Genomic DNA, 19,489 nt, shown 5'->3' with positions numbered 1-19,489 from the left:
GTTGGATCTCTTCACCAAACATTCGCATCATCGGAACATCACGGTGATTTACCTGTGCCAGGATCTGTTCCCCAACGGAAAATTCGCCAAGACCATTTCCCGAAACGCGCATTACATCGCGGCCTTCAAGAACCCTCGGGATCAGTTGGGTATACCAAATTTACTTCTGCAATCGTTTCCCACGCAATGGCAGGAGGTGTTGGACACGTTTCGAAAGGTCACCGATCGACCTTACGGTTACATGCTATTGGATCTTCATCCAGCCAGTCAGGACGATCAACGTGTCCTCAGCCATGTGTTAAAAGACGAAGGATTCGTCCGATGCCATCAGTTTGCGACATGCTGAGGAGCGAGGTCGAGTGGTTTCCGCTATTCATTCACCTGTGTAAAAACAGGCTCAAATACATCATGAATCCCCATGAGCTGGACTACGAACCGATGAGACAGGTCACGGAATGCGAGAGTTACCGTCAAGTGATGTCCATCCTAAACGCATATAACGGTGAAGGTTTCGATTATTTGGTTCATAAACAACGAGAACTCGCCGAGAAGAAGATAGAAAGAGAGAGGCACATGGATAAAAATGAGCTCTTATGGTAGTGACGATTTCAACCTCTCGGCTCTGGACGATTATTCGCCTTGGGGGACACCGAATCGGACGAGTACTCCGATTCCGCCTGCAGCGGGTGTGGGTGTGAGTCTGAACACGCCTCCTTCACCGGTGTCGTCACTACCTACACCACCCCTGCCCAACGTCTCACCCGTCGAAGTAGGCACCGCAGGCTCGGGTGCGTCACAGACCAACGTCACGGTGGGTGTCGGTAGTGCTGGATCCGTGTCGCGCTCCAACGTCACGGCGGGTGTCGGTGCACCCCGAATAACATCCGCCACCCCTTTGGCACACGCTGTTCGAGGAGGGAAACGACCGAGACGCGTCCCACGTCAAAATACACCCACGTCCTCCAGTGATTCCGGCAGCCGCAGAAGAAGTAGCGCCAGTGGTAGTGGTAGTGGAAGAGGCAGAGGCAGAGGCAGGGGTAGAGGAGGCGGAGGTGGCGGAGGCGGAGGCGGAGGTGGAGGAGGTGGAGGCGGAGGTGGAAGTGGTAGTGACTCCACACCGCCTTCGTCGATTCGATCGGGTCGCGGAGGAAGAAGAAGAAGGCGCGGAGACCGTGTTCTCGACCAAGCCCAGATGCAGCAACAATTGGAAGAGATTTTGCGCCAACAACAACAGACGGCCGCGGGTCGTCGCATTGCGGGCATCACGACCACGAATACGATCACGACTACCTATAAAAACGGACAACGCCCTACCGTCACACGCAATTCGACCAGTGTGCGTAACTGAGAACAACCATGAGAAGACGCCGTCGTCGACCGAAAAGGAGAAAGCAATGGGGCGGTGCTCTCGCGAATGCCTTGTCTGCGATGTTACCCATTGGCAAAGGGGCTGCCTTGGGATTGGCCAAAGCGTTGGGTGGCCGCGCCGTGAAAACAGGAATCCGAGCTGGAACCACCGCTGCCATTGGCGGTGTGGGAGTAGGCGTGGGTCGAGGGATCCGAAGACTTGTGAGACTTAAGAAAAGACGACCCCCTCGTCGATGAAAAACCATTCGAATCAAGATGTTGAGGAGTGAAGTCGAGTGGTTCCCCTACTTCCTGCATCTATGCCGATGCTCTCGCTCCTACTGGGACGCGACCAGCATGGATCACGAAGACATGAAACGCATCGCGGACGAGTGCGATAGTTACCGACAGGTCCAGGACATCCTGAACCAATCCATAGAAACCGCCTTCAAGGACGAGATCTGGGAATACGAGCAACAGGCTAAAAGGATCAAACGTCCAGACAGAAAGTAAGACTACGTTTGGCACTGGTTAGAGAAGAGTCATGAGTACTTCTGTCTGTTTATTGGATGAACCTTTCAACACCGTGGTGGATTTGGATTCCCTGAAACGTTTGGACGTCTTGTACGCTTTCTACCACAAGTATTGGTGGTGTCGAAGGCAGATGTTCGGTTACTACAAGTTGTGTAACGCCATTCTCAACGGACTGGCCCTACTGACCGTGGCCGTGAGTATCGTCGTGGGATCCGTGTGGAAAGACGGGTACACGGTGGTAGGACTGACGGCTTTCGCCACCTTACTGAAAGGATGGAACGATTTCAAGAAGTATTCGTTCAAGATGGACATGGCCCAATTCGCTTACACGACGTACGAAAAGACGCTGACAGAACTCAGGAACTACGCTTTGGGTGGTGTAGAGGAATTGGATGGGTTTTTGACCAAGATGCAAACGTTGGACGACGTGGTGACGGATTTCACATCTCCCACGTACGACCGATACGTTCGAGACTACGCCCTACGATATCGTCACGTGCCGCTATAAAAAATGACATCACAGGCATCCTCTTCATTCAGAACCAACATGCCCAAGAGGTCAAGGAGAAAGAAAGCGTCTTCGAGAAGGCGTAAAACCGCTAAAACCACTAAAAGAAGACGGTACCAAAGGGGAGAAGGGGTTGTCAGTGTGGTGGCGGGTTTACCCAAGGCGGCTTGGAGTATCACCAAAGGCATAGAAAGCCTGAGAGCCAAACAAGAACGGGCGCATACCAGAAGGATGCAGGAACGAATGAGACGAGGTGAAAAAATCCCACACAAGGGCGAAGAGTTCCGATGCTCCATCATGTGAAAAAATAAAAGGACGAGGATCGACGTCAATCACCTCACTCGTCACCATGCGAACACGGAGGAGGAGACGAAGAAGGAGACAGAAAGGTGGTGATTTGGCGAGTATGATGAGAGCAGCGGGTTTGGGTTCTTTGGCCGGACCCTTCGGTTTAATGGACAAACATATCCATAAGAACAGGGGAAAGATCGAAAGAGTCTTACGTAGGATACCATTTCAAACGGCCTTCAAGCGTCGAGGAAAGCGATAAAAAGAGTACACCAATCCGCTCTTGCGCATAAGTCCACGATGAAGCGGTTACGACGACAACGTCATTTCTTGACGCGCGTCCTGAAAGAAGCCAATCGGAACAAACGTCAACGGATGTTGCAATTCGCCGACAAAGATCAGATCAACGCCATCAGCGAGATGGTTCTCAATTTGCTGAAAAAGAGGATCCCCATCAACGCAACGACTTATGGGAAACTGAAAAGACATAAAAACGTTTTGCGCGAAGTGGGTAGACACAAAAACTCCCTCAAGCGTCGAAGAGAACATCTCCTCACCCAAAACGGAGCGGGGTTCTGGAGCGGATTGCACGGTTGTTTCAAAGCATGTTGTGTACGGTGAAAGGACGCAGCGAGGACGGTTACCCGCTGGAGGGGGTCGACGTCATACCCAATTTCCCGCCGAGAGAAGAAGAGTCCAATACCATTCCTAAACTCGTGCAGTTGTTGCAAGATGCCAACCGTCGCGAAGCCCGATGGAAAGACTCGTACGAGTTCTTGAACAAGAGGTACCACGACCTGTATCAAGAGTACATGGCTTTAAAGTTCGGTGACTTCTGTCAAACCTGTCAAACGAAACGAGATACCACGCCGCCCGGTGGGTGCATCGAGTTGTGCAGGGAGTGCGGTAAAGGCAAGCGAACCGTTCAAAGTCTTGAACTCGAGTTGAATCGAATCCATACGGTACTGGCAAGACTGTTACGAGACGGCCTTGAGAGAATTGTCCGAGTTTCCTGACACGACTTTGAGTCAGGTATGAACGAAGTCATGATGGTGCCCGTTCAAGAATTCAATCGTTTGCAAGATTATTACAAGGGGAAGATCAGTCAGAATGCCTTGTTGAACAAAGCCGGACGTCTGGCCGCCGAAGAACATCTCATCTTGAACGACAAACGCATCCCCGACAGCATGGCCATCAAGATGACCAAACCCATCGCCAGCGAGGAAGGGAAACTGGTGAAACGCATACGGACGGGTAAAAGCGGTCCCATCTCGTACCAGGGAACGACAGAACCCGAAGGCATGGCCGACGCGCCCGTCGAAAGTCTGTTGAAACAGATCCTCAAGGGAGTCAACCAACCAGCCGCAGCCCCCGTGATCATCCCGCCACAACCCCTTTCTACGACAGGACTGAAAAAGGAGCTGAAAACTCCCATACCCTCCACGTCAGGTTTTAAAAAGGGGAAGAAAACCCCCCAACCCTTCAGTCCATTCGAACAGGTCACGTTAGGTAAAACTCCCCTATCGTCCAAGAAAAAAGCACCCATAACATAAACGACATCTCATCAAGCTCAGCAGCTATTTCAGTTATCATTTTTTCTGTTTTCCGTCTTTCTTGCATTCGTCTTACTCTGTTTTCTTCTGCTTCCTTCCTATTTTTCCTGATCTTTTCAAGTCTCCGTTTTACAGGATCCTCGGGTTCCGCTAACATGCGTTCTAACTCTGCTACCAACCCTTCATCAGGCTCAGAGTCAGAGTCAGAGGAGGAGGAATAAGACAACCGCCTCCCACGGCGTTGCGGTGGGGGTAATGCCAGTAGTGCTGCAGTGGTATTGGTGGTAGTGCTCTTAGCGGCGGTGGTCGTGGTGTTGGATGGCGGTAGTGCTCTTAGTGGTAATGCTCTTTGTGGTAATGTCGATGGTGGCGGTAGTGTTGCAGTGGTAATGGTGGTGGTGGTGGTAGTGCTCTTAGCGGCGGTGGTCGTGGTGATGGATGGCGGTAGTGCTCTTAGTGGTAATGCTCTTAGTGGTAATGCTCTTTGTGGTAATGTCGATAGTGACAGTAGTGTTGCAGTGGTAATGGTGGTGGTGGTGGTAGTGCTCTTAGCGGCGGTGGTCGTGGTGATGGATGGCGGTAGTGCTCTTAGTGGTAATGCTCTTTGTGGTAATGTCGATGGTGGCGGTAGTGTTGCAGTGGTAATGGTGGTGGTAGTGGTGTTGGATGGCGGTAGTGTTCCCCTGAAATCCGTTAGCACAACCCGAACTCCAAACAAACCCCGAAGAATTTCATCCGGATCATATTCACACTCGTACTCTTTCCTCCGTCGTGTTCCAGGTAAAAGGGAGCGACGTTTGCGCTCCCTATAACGACGTTTTTGGACCCTCACCTGCTCTGGATTGTTCCTTCTCCAACGATTCAATGCGTCGCGCACCATGTCACGCATCTTGTCCCGGTTTCGTGCACGATACCGTCTTTTCTGCTCGCGAACTTTCTCCGGATTTTTCTTTTTCCATTCTCGCACGTACTCTCTTGTTCTCACTCTCTTTCGTTTCAATGCTGCAGCGGAGCGGGCAGGCATGGTCTTCTGTAATGGACGCTCATACAAGTTAAAAACTCAGAGTGAAGAGCGGGCGACGTGGATTCGATTTACGCAGATCCGTCCAACCAATCACAGTGCAAAGACCAAGTCACGTGTTACCCAGACCCAGGGGATAGGGGGGTATCCCCCACTCGGTCGGAGACTGGGATCCAGTTTTTTACCGTAAGTATAAAAAAGATCGGTTCGAACCGTTCAAGTCACTCTGAGTTTTTGACTTGTATCGAGCGCTGGAAAAAATCATGGCACAGGAGCCGACCGACGAGGAGATGAACCAACAGATGGATCAACATGAAGCAGTGAGTATAACGTGCACCCTATGTAAGAAAGTCATCCCTAAAACCGAAATCTGCTGTCGTACCAAGTGCTGTCATCACTACGTGCATTTCGATTGCTTCGCCAGGGCACTCGATGAGCAGATGGTGAACAAGGGGGTGACACATGAAAAGTTGCACTGTCAAATCTGTCACACACCGTGTATTCTAAGTATGCTCGTGGCTTCCCTAGACAACTGACCATGGAACTGAGACTCGTCGTCGCATCCTTTACTCTAGAATTCTACCTCCGTTTGGACTTGAGATTTTGTTTCGTTGTGTTTTGCGGTTACAAAGTCTCACGACGTCTTTGTCACGCCTTGTTCATCACCTTCTTTTCATAGAGTTACTGGGATTGGTTACCGGAAGAACTAAAGTGTTACGTGATTGACTTAGCAACCTGGCAGTGCATACGCGATCGGAGGAACAATAAACCATTGAGTCGACTTCACAGAAGAATCTTGGATTATGCCAAACTGAAAAGACAATGGGGCTACGGCCACATACAAATCAAAAGACAGAAATATATATGTAGATTAAATTACGGAGGCAGATCTCATTTCCCAGCTTTCTATGGTTATTATGTCAACAAGCGTAACGAGAAAAGGAGACTCTATTTAGGATTTAGTTTCATAAACGTGTTCTGTCTCTTAGAAGGTAAAAAAGCGTTATTGTCAGACACTTTGCTTGGAAACCTGGCAGTAAAAACTGACCAATAAAAAACGTTGTGTTCATTGTCTTCACAGAACAGACAGACCCACGACGAAGCCTTCCCATTCGACGATGACGATGACGACTGGATCTTCGATCCAGCTCTCGACCGAGTGATGATCCAAACCGGAGGTGGTAGTACAAGACCCCTCCTAGAATTTGAATTAAGACCCGTAGGCGCTCGACGTAACTGGCGAAACGTCCTCAACAAACAACGGTACGAAGCCACGCTCAGACAACACAGAGACGTGACTCCCAGGGACAATCTAGGCCAAGAATTGACTCAGGCCCTTCAACGATCCATCGAGCAACAAATCGCTCAGGATCCTACCCTGACACCAGACTCCACGGTCCATTTCACCATGCAGTCCAGTGCCTTCACGCACGCCTTTCAATCCACCACCTTCACCGTGCGAGAATTCGAAGAAGGGAGTGAAAGACTAGACACTTATCTCCAGTCTCTCGCGGCCAAACTCAACTCCAACGAAGAATTCACCCCGACGACACGTTTACCATGGAAACCACTTTCATACGTACCCCAGGTCGTGGCAGCGGGCACAGAAAACGATACAAACCGAGTTGTGCGGCCGTACGGGGAATCGTCAAAAAGTCGCGCGTGACCATCCAAAACAAAGACAATCTCTGCTGCGCTCGCGCCATCGTCACCATGAAAGCCCTGGTAGATGCCGACATGAATACGCGAGACCAAGATTACCACAATCTCAAACAGGGGCGGCCCGTCCAAGAGCGATTGGCCAAAGAACTCCACTGTCTAGCCAACGTCCCCGAAGGACCTTGCGGCATTCCCGAACTGCAACAGTTTCAGGCCGCGTTACCTGGCTACCAGCTCAAAGTCCTTTCCATCGACCCACCCCACATGCTCATCTACGCGGGACCCGAACCCTCGGACAAGATCATTCGTCTCATCAAAGAGGACAGACTACGACGGATGCAATTCGTTCAAGGGATTCCTCAACAAATCCTACTTCTGCGACGAATGCAATCGAGGATTCGACCACGATGACTTTCAAAATCATTCCTGCTACGGTAAATGGTGCCCCGCCTGCAAACGAAAGGACTGCCCCGATTTCATCGAAAAAAAACGACCCCTAGCGCGAGGCAAGTTTCCCGAACCCACCTCCATATGCCGATTGTGTCACAGAAAATTCTTCGGAGACCAATGCTACAACTACCACTTGCAACGGCGGAGCTTGAACATCCCCTCCATCTGCGACACTTACAAAAAGTGTCCGGACTGTTGCCACGTCTACGAACCTAAACACAGGACTGGACGAGGAGGTGACCGTCGTACCCCCGATCACGTATGCGGCTGGGGCGAATGCCACATCTGCGAAAAGAAAGTCTTTCTGCCGACGCACCGATGTTACATCCAACGCATCCCCGAAGACGAAGACGAGCCCAAAAAGAAACGCGTCTCACGAGACGAAGTCAACGGTCGACCCTTCGAAGAACCCGAACCCAATGATCCAGACACGCGAGTCTGGGTAGCCAGAGACCCGCCCCTTCAAGTGTACTGCGACTACGAAGCCATCACCGACGCCGAAGGGAATCAGACACCCATTCTACTCTGCTTGGAAGACGATGAAGAGGAGCAATTCTGCTCCTTCTACGGTCCCAACTGCACCGCCGACATGTTCGACCACCTTGAATCCCTCGCCGTCGACGTGGACGGAGACGATCGGGACGTCATCGTCCTCTTTCACAATCTCAAAGGCTACGACGGGATGTTCATCTTACAACACTGTTACGCCACGCATCGAGAAGTCACAGACCAAATCACCGTCGGCACCAAGATACTGTCCCTAAAATCCGACAGACTGACCTTCAAAGATTCCCTATGCTTTCTCCCGTTCCCGCTGGCCAACTTTCCAGCCACCTTCGGAATCCACGAACTGTGCAAAGGATTCTTCCCTCACAAATTCAACACCCAAGAAAATCAAGCGTACGAAGGACCCATGCCACCGCGAGACATGTACGATCCCGATGGCATGTCCGCCAAAAAGAAAGCCGAATTCGAACAGTGGTACCAAGAGAAAGTCAACGACAACTACCATTTCGTCTTACGGCAAGAAATGGAAGCCTACTGCGAGTCGGACGTCAAACTCCTCAAAGCAGGCTGTCAAAAGTTCCGGCAAGAATTCAAACAAAAAGCGGACTTTGACCCCATGGAGAAATGCGTCACCATCGCCTCCGCCTGCAACCGATTCTGGCGCAAGAAACTCGTCCCGCTCAACACCATCGCCTCCAGACCCCCGCGAGGATGGCACGGCGCCCGATCCAATCAGTCCGTCAAAGCCCTGAAATGGCTAGCCTGGCAAGAACACTCGTTACAACACACGGACCAAGGCGATCGCATACGCACCGTGCGAAACGGAGGCGAAATCCGACTAGCCAATCATCTCGTGGACGGATACGATCCTACCACTCGAACCGTCTACGAATTCCACGGATGTCTATGGCACGGATGTCCACGCTGTTTCCCTCGAAAACGAGACAGATATCCCATCTACCACACCGATCGCACCCTACAGGAAGTCTACGAGTCCACACTCCGCAAACACGACCTTCTCAGTCGTCAAGGCTACCAGCTCTGCGTCAAGTGGGAATGCGACTGGGACCTAGAAGTCAAAACCGACCCTGATCTCCGCCATTTCCTAGACACGTTCGAAATCGTACACCCGCTCGATCCCAGAGAAGCCTTCTTCGGAGGGCGCACGAACGCCGTCAAACTACATCACGTGACCGACGTGGCTCAAGGAGAACAAATCAAGTACGTCGACGTGACGTCGCTCTACCCCTGGGTCAACAAGGAATGCGTATACCCCGTAGGACACCCGCAAGTCATTGTCAACCCCCAAGACCAAGACATACTCCACTACTTCGGCATGGCCAAAGTGGACATACTACCACCTCACGAACTTTACCATCCCGTTCTACCTTTTCGGCACGGGGGTAAACTCACCTTCCCACTCTGTCGATCGTGCGTAGAACACGAAATGACCAAACCCCTCCTAGAGAAATCACATCGCTGCCCTCACACGGTCGAGCAACGCACGCTACGAGGGACCTGGTGCACACCCGAAATCCAGAAAGCCGTCGTCATGGGATACACGCTCATCAAGATCCACGAAGTCCACCATTTCCCACCAGAACAACGTCGTAAAGGACTCTTCGCCGATTACGTGAACACCTGGCTAAAAATCAAACAGGAATCCGCTGGCTACCCGAACTGGTGTCACACCCCCACAGACAAGGCACGGTACAGGCTACAATACCACCAGAAAGAAGGCATCCTTCTCGATCCGACCATGATCCTGAAAAATCCAGGACGCAAAGCCACCGCCAAACTCATGCTCAACTCCTTCTGGGGCAAGTTCGGCGAAAACCTACACAAACCCACTACCCAAGTCGTCTACAACGCAACGCAACTCTTTGACCTCGTTTCCAATCCCTTCAACGACATACGGCAAGTCAGAATCGCCAATGACGAAGCCCTAGAGGTCGTCCACACCGAACTCAAAGACAATCAGCCCGATAACGGACGAATCAACATCTTCGTCGCCGCTTTCACCACCTGCTGGGCTCGGCTCAAATTATACAGCTACCTGGAACTGTTAAAACAACAAGTTCTCTACTTTGACACTGACTCCGTCGTCTACTCGCACAAACCAGGTCAAGCCGATGTACCGCTAGGCGATTACCTCGGAGAGATGACCAACGAACTCGACGACGGCGATTTCATCACAGATTTCACCGCCGCTGGACCCAAAAATTACGGATACAGAACCCACCAAGGCAAAGTCTGCTGCAAAGTCCGAGGCTTCTCACTCAATGTACGAGGATCACGCCAACTCAATTATGACGTCATGAGACAAAATCTACTCGACGAACTCACACAACCTCTAGAGCAACGACGCAACATCAATGTCGTCAACCCCAACTTCTTCTGGAGAAACCCAGCCACCAAACATCTCAAAGTCATCACACCGACTAAACGATACGGACTCGTCTTCGACAAACGCGTCGTAGACACGAACACTTTCATGTCGTTTCCATACGGATACACACCATTGTAATTTTTACTTCCTGTAAATCAATAAAAAATCATTTTTTGAAACTCACTTCCTGTCTATCGCCTTATTTTGACATGCGCGTCACAACCTCGATTTCAGGTTGTCCCATCTGCGCATGCGCCATTTTTCGCGAATGTCGCCATCTTGGATTTACAAATTTAAGAGAATGTATGGGAAAATAGTGGTCACGTGGTACAATCCCTGCCTCCTGATTGGTTACGGCCCAAATGAGCGTATATGACTACTAATGTCATATAAAGTTCATGGGTCCAGAGGAACTTGGAATATTTGTGCCATTACCTGAGTGTTTGCGAAAATCACACAAAGATCACAACAGGTATTCCTTAGCTCAACCCAAGCGGTGACAGCGTTACAACTTGACCCAGAAAGGTTAGCATTGTTGTTGTTGTCAGTGCGTTTTGGCGTCACTAACACAACAGGACGAGCATAAAATGGTTTTGTGAAGTTCACTGTCTACAATGTAAAAGAAAAAAATAATTTAATATCGACTGTATTTCCGCGAGTCTCTTGTAGAGGTAAGGTTGATAAATAATTCGTCTTGGTATTTAAAGTACGCTGATTCTAATGTTTAGATTTGAAATCAAAGCGGGTTTGATTTGAACAGGGCCGACCTGCACCGTTTACAAGGGTCTTCATGATTGGCCAACGAAACAATAGGTATACACCACAAACAATGCCCCTAGCCCTAGAAACAAAGAGGTGCAGATTAACAAGAACGAGTCAAAATAGAAGTTTTAATGAGTTACAGGTCATCTGTTTGAACAAGAGGAAAAGTATGTTTGATCAATTGATCACCGAAAATGAAATTGGGTCTCAGAAACTATTTATGACAGATTTTGTGGGCCCACAGTTCAAATAGGTCCATGTTAACAGTCAATTTTAACTTCCTCCATTGTTATGATAGCATTGCTGTTGTTGCCCTTTTGATGCCCTATTATAAAGAGGGTTTAGATAAGAAACAATAATGCCGCGGGCTGGCAATGATTATTCTTACTTGACAGAAAGCGTAGTTATCCTGATCAGATGGTGAGTTTGTATTGGTAAACACGAGACTATCGGTTATGGTAAAATTGTCAACACTCAGATTTGTAAACGCCATCCAATTCTGCAGAAGAAATAAAAGATATTGTAGTTAAAACCTGTCAATTATTAAAGAAACAAAAACATGCACAATTAAGGACTGTTTTAACCAACGTACAAGAGTACATGAAATTATCGGCAAGATACGCAAACCCAGTAAGATGTTGATAATTAGCCTTTTTTCAGGAAAAAATCTATAAAAGAAGCAACTCTCCTTGTGTTTGCATTCAGCTTCTTCCAGTCAACGGTTTCTACCACATGATTTCTACAAGTAGCTAGAGGTTTATCAAAGAGCTACCAAAAGCATATTTTTTTTTGTATTATTTTCTTTTGAAAGCCAACGATTGATGTTTTATGCTGGTACAAAAAAGACTCATCTTGAACAGCTTGAAAATGGAAGACGATCGGGCACGTCACATGGGAAGTTGACCTCTGATATATTTGGTAACATCGTAACGCATGTAAACATTTCAGAATGCTGCTCTTTAGTCAGGGGTCATCATGATTTTCATTCAACTTTGATGAAGTGCATATCTTTGGCAAAGTCCAACTCATTAGACTGACGAGTGACAGAAAACGAAATTTAAATTTACTCACTATCTTTATGCCTTTATGGGGTCCATCGAAAATCTTTGCTTCTCTGAGACAAATTTTGAAATTGTCCACGCGCAACTCCTCCACCCACACGGCCATGGCATCTTGAGGTCTCTTGGGAACTTGGTGACTAGCAGTTACAAATATGGTTGGTGGAGTCGAAAACCGCTGAAATGAAATAATGAGAGAAGTTAAGATTAGTAAATTAAGCGAGTGAGTGGGTGAATGACCGAATGAACAGATCAGGGAAAAGAAAATGACCGATAATGGGAGAATGAGTTAATACTTGCTTGAGCCCTCCAAGGTTCTTCAACTTACAGACATTTTGAGATTGCAACATATCTTTTGAAAATCTGACGGAACGTTTAAGATGGTAAAAATACAAAATGCCTCAAATAACAAATTAATATTCAAAGATGAGTCACGCAACCCGCTACACGCTGCAGAAAGTGTAAATGTTTTCACAATGAGAACCCGCCGATGATATTTTAATTATTCAAAGGAGAAAAATACGCTTAAGTCCAAAAACCACTAATCAGCTTATTGTTAATCGGTTTTGATCTTTTGCATTAGGAACATTTGTGTTTAATAAGGAAAAACAATCTTTGTAGTTAGTCTCAATTGATAAGTCCTTCTTAATTTTAACAAATTTCAACAAAGTAACATCAAGTTTTGCGATTGCATTGAAACAGTTTTCTGTTTAGGCTTAGCCTTATGTTGCTTGGCAACTTTTGAATTACAATTGTTTTACTTGAGGTAAGCTCTCATCAAGAGAGGCGACTCTTTAGTGTGTTTCTTCAGTTATTGAGAAATATCCCGAATTTAGATATTTATCCCCTGACGCTATTTGTTTCCAAGACTTTCTGCTGAGCTATCACGCTATATTTTAATGGTCAGCGTTTGCACAAGTCACGTTTGAAAAAGGCAGATGATTGACAAGTTTCAGTAAAGAAGATTGATTACCTGACTCGTGATTTCCACGTTAAATTTCACGCGAGGAACCGATATCGCACAAATCCCGAAGTGAAACCAGAAAGCATTGACTGGTATTCAACAACGTTGAACAAACAGTTTTAAGTAAGAACTATTTTACACTCAAATTAAAATTTCAATACCAGCCAAATTTTCAGTGTTCAAGTTCTTCGAAATAACATCGAGTCAAGAATATAAAGTCGAAATGTATTTCTCGTAGCAGAAAAGCTTACCGATCGTGAACTGCCGTTGTACCAGATTGGAAGTTGATAGAAATGTTAACTGGGGAGTTGTTAAACGATGGCCCAGTTAAGAAGTAGCACTAAATGCAAACCCAGCCAGCTTGTTTGACATCCTTCGTCGTTTTTCCAGACGCTGTAACTTGCAGTTGAATCTGGGTTAGCGTGACCTTTCAGCTCCGAGATTTTAAGCGGATGAAAGTCGTCGCGTAGACTTTGAGTATGGCTGTTTTACGGCCGCTTGAGTTTGTGAATTTGCCATCCAGGGACGGGGTTGAGGCGATGTCCTTCGTCTTCTTTTCAAGTGTATTTCGGCCGAGAGGAACCGTCTTATACAAGATATTTGATGATGGTTTCTTAACTGGAACACTGTGACCCAAAATGAATGCTGTACTGTAGCTGTGCTTTTCTTAGTAGTTGGTGAAGTAATGTTCGCCTTGAAAGCTGCCATTTCGTCTTCTACATATGTCACAATTGGCACTGGAGCTGCTTCGGCTGCTGAACTTTGCCTTGCGGATTTCCTTCGTTGGATTCGGCCATTTTCTTGTCCAAGCCGTTATGATTTTGTCGTTTTCTGGTACTCGGAATCGTAAGCGGCTTCTTATATCTCTCTAAAAAGTTGTACTTCAGTTCAAAGCAGGGAGAAACTTCATTTTCACTTTGAAAAAGACTTGTGCTTGTTTCTAGCTCCGTAGGTTGCGGCAATGATTTTGCAACATGATTAAAAGGTCACTTTTGTTTTTTTGTTTTTTTTTTTCTGTCGCACCAGTGAACAATCACGCAAACTCTCGTTTTTCAGTGTTAGGGCCTGTTTTTAGAGTCTTAATTTCACGCTAAATACCTCGCCTTGGTAACCAAGATCGACGCTTTTGATGCTGTAAACAACCTCCTTACGTAAAGTAAAGCTCTATTCGCCCTAATTCCTTTCAAAAATATTAGCAACTTTTTGACATATTCTGCACACAAAAAAGACTGGCAAACCGTTTTAGGCAGTTTCTGCCAATATCTGGCAACTTTTTGGCATTTCTTTGTTTGTCTCTTTTGCATTTTTGAGGAATTTCTGAGTGGATGGCCAGGTTTAATTCTTTGATCTACAATTTCTACACACTATTTCTTCATCTTTTGTCATACTGATTAGATTAACTGGTATACTGCAATCATCATTTTTTAGGGTTAACTGACGATATTAATATTTTGTGTTTTGTATTTTTCTTTCTTACGTCCACATATCCGCAATCGAGGCTCCCTTTTTCATGAAATTTTTATATATCTCTTTACTTTCTATATCACTTAACAAAACAAATTCTAACCTGCTGGAAATCGATCCTCTTGCATTCCGTTCCAGTTGTCCAAGAGTTTAAGGATGTGGTGCCAGTTTGAGATCCATGGGGTTTCGTTTCAAACGCAAGATAGTTTACCTCAATGGACTTATTTGAACCGTTAGCATATTCGAGAACACAGATTGTAAATTCACTCGCTTTAACATCTTCTACCCAGACTGCAGCGCCGTTCCGAGGAGTTTGGCTCCTCACGGTATGGCCAACTGAGGCGAGAACCGTTACTTGCTGTCCGCCGTAAAATGGCGTTTGGAAGTAAATCTTCTTACAACCGAACAGCCCTGGTGAGCTTGTTGTTACGTTTTCTTTTCCGGCCTTGAATCCGAGTGCTGTAAAGGAATAAGTAAGATTTTTTTCTTTAAAATGATCGCACTTACAAAGTTTTAACTGAATGCGCAGCCGATATCCTAGGAATGGACATGTTGATTGCTTTAGGAAGAGATTTAATTCTCAATTTCCTTGATCTGTGCGCCCCTCCCCCATCTTTCAGTTCGCATCTTCTCTGATAAACAAGGGATAAAAACGCCTGAGCTTGCCGTGAGAAGTTGAATTAAGGTCTACATTCAGAGAATGCAACTGAGAGTAGATACCATACCTTCAGTGGCTGGAGCGCCCAGGCAAACCAACAAAACAATGAGAAAGAAGTGCATCGCGTATTGGTGCTCAGACGACATCTTGCTCCGACTGAAAGGGAATTTCACTCTCATGCACATTATAGTCATCACAAGGGCAATGCGTGACTGGAATGTACCTGTTAGGACATGTCGAATTATAGGATATTAACAAATTTTAAACAGCACGTTCACAAAAATGAGTTATCTTGGGGGTGACGCATATAAGTGACGGGTTGAGGATGACACGCAGAAGGAAAATGACCAGTGTAAAAAAATATGACGGATTCCTTAGAAATTGACGATACTTCTCCTATCCGAGGAGCGTATTTTATTTCCATCAATTTACAATACAAGAATTGTTTTAAATAACACTGTACTGATCATTATCGCTGTTGCTTTGTGAATGAAAACTACCGACCCCACCCAATGTCCCCTCTCCCCAGTTCCCAGTAGTGCCCCCGTATCCTCCACAAGAATCCAAAATTAACTTAAACAAATTTTCCAGTTTGAACTTTACACATTTCAATTCTGATCGATTAATGTTCGGTTTTCGCTTTTCTATTTTATGCTTTTTTAGTTCATTTCAATTTTGAATTGTTTTCATGGAAATTGTATTTCAACCCCGTTATAGAGGGGATTATGACGGATTTCAGCTTATGTTTTCAAAGAGGAAAACTCATAAAGTAAAGAGATTTGAAAGCTTCGTAGGCCTTCTCTTCCATCATTTTCTTGTATAGATGATAAAATCATCTGAAAAGGGCCGCAAGATATTTTCGTCAGAGTCGTCATTTATTTTGCTGTGTTAAGACTCGCTTTTGTTCTTCCTGTTCTTAGACCTTCTTAAGTTCTTCGGTTGTTCTGAATTATTGTTTGAACACGCCAGGTCATTACATTAGAAGATGGGTCTCAACTGATTGACGCATTTTTTTTTAGCTAATTTGGTGATTTGCCAGTTTGTTCATTTTAGGTTTTAGGTTTTTTTTTTTTTTTTTTTTTTTTTTTTTCATTTTGACCGAGTCTCGTTTTCTTTTAATTTAGATCGAAGCTAATGGCGGAATTTGCCTTTACCTCCCTCTGACGCATTTTGTATTTTGTATTCATTGAAAGGTTTTTTGTAAAATCTAGTTTCAACTCTGCTAGAAATGCGGACTAACTTTATTTATATGCAATCGAACTTTCCGTAACTGGTGACCGTCAGTGGGGTCACTAATAAACAATTGAGCTGTGACGAGAGAGCTTACACAAGGTTAAAGATTCAGTGTTTGTACGTATCTGAGAAAATCACGATGCGTCTACTTACGGGTTATGGTATGCAATGAGATTCGACTGTGTTGAGTTGTTGTTATCTTAGCTTATTGTACTTTGGTGATGCACTATGTACTCGCGTGGACAACCAAACATAATCAGGTGTTTTTTTGCGGCTGGAGAGGCTTTGCGGAAGTGTTCCAGGGGAGTTTAACAGAACGGTTTTCTATATCCTTGTTTCTCGGCTGTTGTATAGTTACTCAGTTCGAGAATAACTAAATTCATTCTGTAAGTGTCGGGTGGTTTTAGTTTCTTTGTGCACGTGGAAGTTCTTTAAATTTTGTAACAGTAAGGAAGCGTGCCATGAGCGCTCGCCTCTTTAATCTGCTTTTTTCCCTTTTGTTTTTACGGTAACGCATTTTAATCATTCTGTAAAATTTTTCCGCAGGAGGGTGATTTTATTTAACCCATGAAACAACATGTACTGTAGCAGTAAGTCAAAAAAAGTCATAACTAATAAAAGAAAACCATGAAATTGGTATTCAATAGCATCTAATTGTGCAACAACTATTCCACAGGTTAGGTAAAATCACTCTGAGATTGACACCTTATTCATCCTGAATACACTTAGTATTATTACGGCTGAGAGAATAACAGACACACTGTGACAGAACAGTCTTTGAACAACAGTCTTCTGTGAAGTGGTAGAGATACATTTTTTTAGCCCATGTCCCCTCTGCCCAGTCCTCCGCGGTGCCCACGTATACTTCACAAGAAACCAAAATTAAGTTTATCAAATTTTCCAGTTTAAACTTTCCACATTTCAATTCTGATCGATTAACGTTCTTAGTTTCGCTTTTCCAATTTACGCTTTGTAGCAAATTTTCAGTTCATTTCTGTTTTGAATTGTTTTCATGCCAATTTAATTTCAACCCAGTTTTAGAGGAAATTATGTCAAATTTTAGCTTATCTTTTCAAAGAGGAAAACTCGTAAAGTAACTGGAGATTTGAAAGTTGCGAAGGCGTTCTCTTCTATCATTTTCTTCCATAGATGATAAAATCACCTGCGAAAGGATTATTTTCGTCAGAGTCGTCATTATTTTGCTGTCATCAGACTCGCTTGTTGTTCTTCCTGTTCGTAGACCTTCTTAAGTTCTTCGGTTATTCTTAATTATTGTTTCAAGACACCAGGTCATCACATTAGGAGATGGATTTCAATTGATTGATGTATTTCTTGGCTAATTTGATCATTTATGAGTTTGTTTATTCATTTGATGTGTGTTCTATTTCATTTTGACTGTAGTTTGCGTGGATTTAACTAAATATATAAGCGAGCGAACTTTCTGTAAGCGGTGACCTTCAGTGGGGACACTAAATAATTGAGCTGTGACGAGAGAACTTATGCAAGGTTAAAGATTGAGTGTTTGTATGGATCTGAGACAATCAGGAAGCCTCTACTTTTGGGCTGGTGTCCGATGAAATTCCACCGTGTTTAATTGTGGTTATCTTAGCTTGTTGCATTTTGATGATGCACTAGGTACTCACGTGGACTAGTTAACATAGTATTGGGCAAGTGTTTAAGGGGGTAGAAAAGAATGGTTTTCTATTTTCTTCTTTCTCGCAGTTTTATAGTTTGTCAGTTCACGAATGATTAAATTTATGCTCTAGGTTAGGCTGTATTTTTTTCTTTGTAGAAGCTCTTTAAATTTTGTACCCGTGCCATGAGCGCTCGCCTCTTTAATCAGCTTGACTTGCTGCATTTTTTATCGTCACGCATTTTAATTCAATTCTTTGACATTTTTCTTGCTAGAGTGATTTTATTTAACCCGTGAAATATAGCTAATATTTAGTTCAAAAAGTCAAAATTAACGCAAGAAAACTAGGAAATTATAATCTAATAGTATGATCTAATTTTGTAGCAACTGTTTTACGGGTTAAGTAAAATCACTCTGAGATGGACACCCTGAAAAGATATTGAAACGTTCCAAAATTGGTTTGAAAGTCCTCTTAGTATTATTGCAGCCCAAAGAATAACAGACACGCTGTGACAGAACAGTCTTTGACCTAAGAATGCCCATTTATGGACAGTTCTCTGAGAAAATATAAAAATAGTAGTCGCAGTTGCAGACAACAGTCTCCTGTGAAGTGGTAGAGATACATTTTGGAAGACATTACTTATTTTAAAAGCCAGAAATAGAACACGTATTTTCGAAGCTCAGTGAAAGAAAAGAAAGCACTTTATGACGTCGAACTGCATAGTTTAAGGAGTTATTTAGCTTACGAACACATGTAATTTTTAACTTGATTGAAACCTCGATAACAAAGTGACAAGGGATCGACTTACTAGAGAAATCATTCGCTCGCTGTAACGCGTGTTCAGCGATATGATAAAGCATAGACCGAACCGGAAGGCTTTTGGTTATTATGTCTCAATTGAATTTTGAACTGTTATTAAATGGGCAAAGAAAATCTTCGAGCATTTCCCGGTAAGCTGAGGCAGTTCTTCTCACGAAATCCTGCCCGGGCGAACTGTTCATGCAGGCTATTTATATTTCTCCAAGATCTTTTGTAATAAGATTCCGGTTGCTTTTCTTTACTGAATTTTCGTTGTCTTCTGTTCGTCACTGCTCGTGCTATAACCCCGCTTGCTGTCGATCGTTTTATTGTTGTTGTTGTTTTTTTTCAAATCGACGGCAAGTAAGCTCTTACGAGCGGTTTCCTCCCGTGGAAAGCGACAGTGTCCAAAGTTGAGTGTCATGACTCCAAGAAATACCTTTTGTGGTAGTTGTTAACATCACTTTCATTTCTTAACGGCTTTAAATTTCTGACGCACGACGTCGAGAGCAAAGCGAGTCAATTTGAAATCGTTGTTAAGTTGTAAGCAAGTTTTGATGCAAAATTTAAAATAAAAGAAAGTTTTAAACTTTTACTTGCTATAAAAGTTAAGGACACTTGGTGATAAATTACATGGTCAACCGTCGCGCTACGATAGCTGA

At 45.0% G+C, this 19,489-nt stretch overlaps 2 protein-coding genes and 1 pseudogene across 3 annotated transcripts in view; 2 read left to right on the top strand and 1 right to left on the bottom strand.

Annotated features, from left to right (window-relative positions):
- LOC145494533 (uncharacterized) overlaps positions 1-15,367 on the bottom strand; it is a 37,175-nt gene extending 21,808 nt beyond the window's left edge. Inside the window, exons 1-4 of the mRNA XM_081474025.1 lie at positions 15,230-15,367; positions 14,608-14,963; positions 12,090-12,254; positions 11,407-11,517 (exon numbers count right to left, since the gene is read on the bottom strand). Of these exons, the coding sequence (XP_081330151.1) occupies positions 11,407-11,517; positions 12,090-12,254; positions 14,608-14,963; positions 15,230-15,356 (759 nt within the window). The 5' untranslated portion in view covers positions 15,357-15,367. The remainder of the gene's footprint in view (positions 1-11,406; positions 11,518-12,089; positions 12,255-14,607; positions 14,964-15,229) is intronic.
- LOC145494546 (uncharacterized) lies at positions 1,888-3,612 on the top strand. Its single transcript, XM_081474039.1, has one exon. It carries the CDS (start codon positions 1,892-1,894, stop codon positions 2,387-2,389), a length of 498 nt encoding a protein of 165 aa, XP_081330165.1. The 5' UTR covers positions 1,888-1,891; the 3' UTR covers positions 2,390-3,612.
- On the top strand, positions 6,803-10,504 carry LOC145494529 (uncharacterized; annotated as a pseudogene). Its single transcript, XR_014050264.1, has 2 exons — positions 6,803-9,818; positions 9,849-10,504. The product of XR_014050264.1 is annotated as an uncharacterized LOC145494529 (transcript).
- Positions 15,368-19,489: the final 4,122 nt, after the last annotated feature.

This window comes from Orbicella franksi, chromosome 8 (assembly GCF_964199315.1).
Source record: "Orbicella franksi chromosome 8, jaOrbFran1.1, whole genome shotgun sequence".
NCBI lineage: Eukaryota > Metazoa > Cnidaria > Anthozoa > Scleractinia > Merulinidae > Orbicella > Orbicella franksi.
Note: the sequence above shows the minus strand (reverse complement) of the source record. Positions and strands in the feature narration are given on the sequence as shown.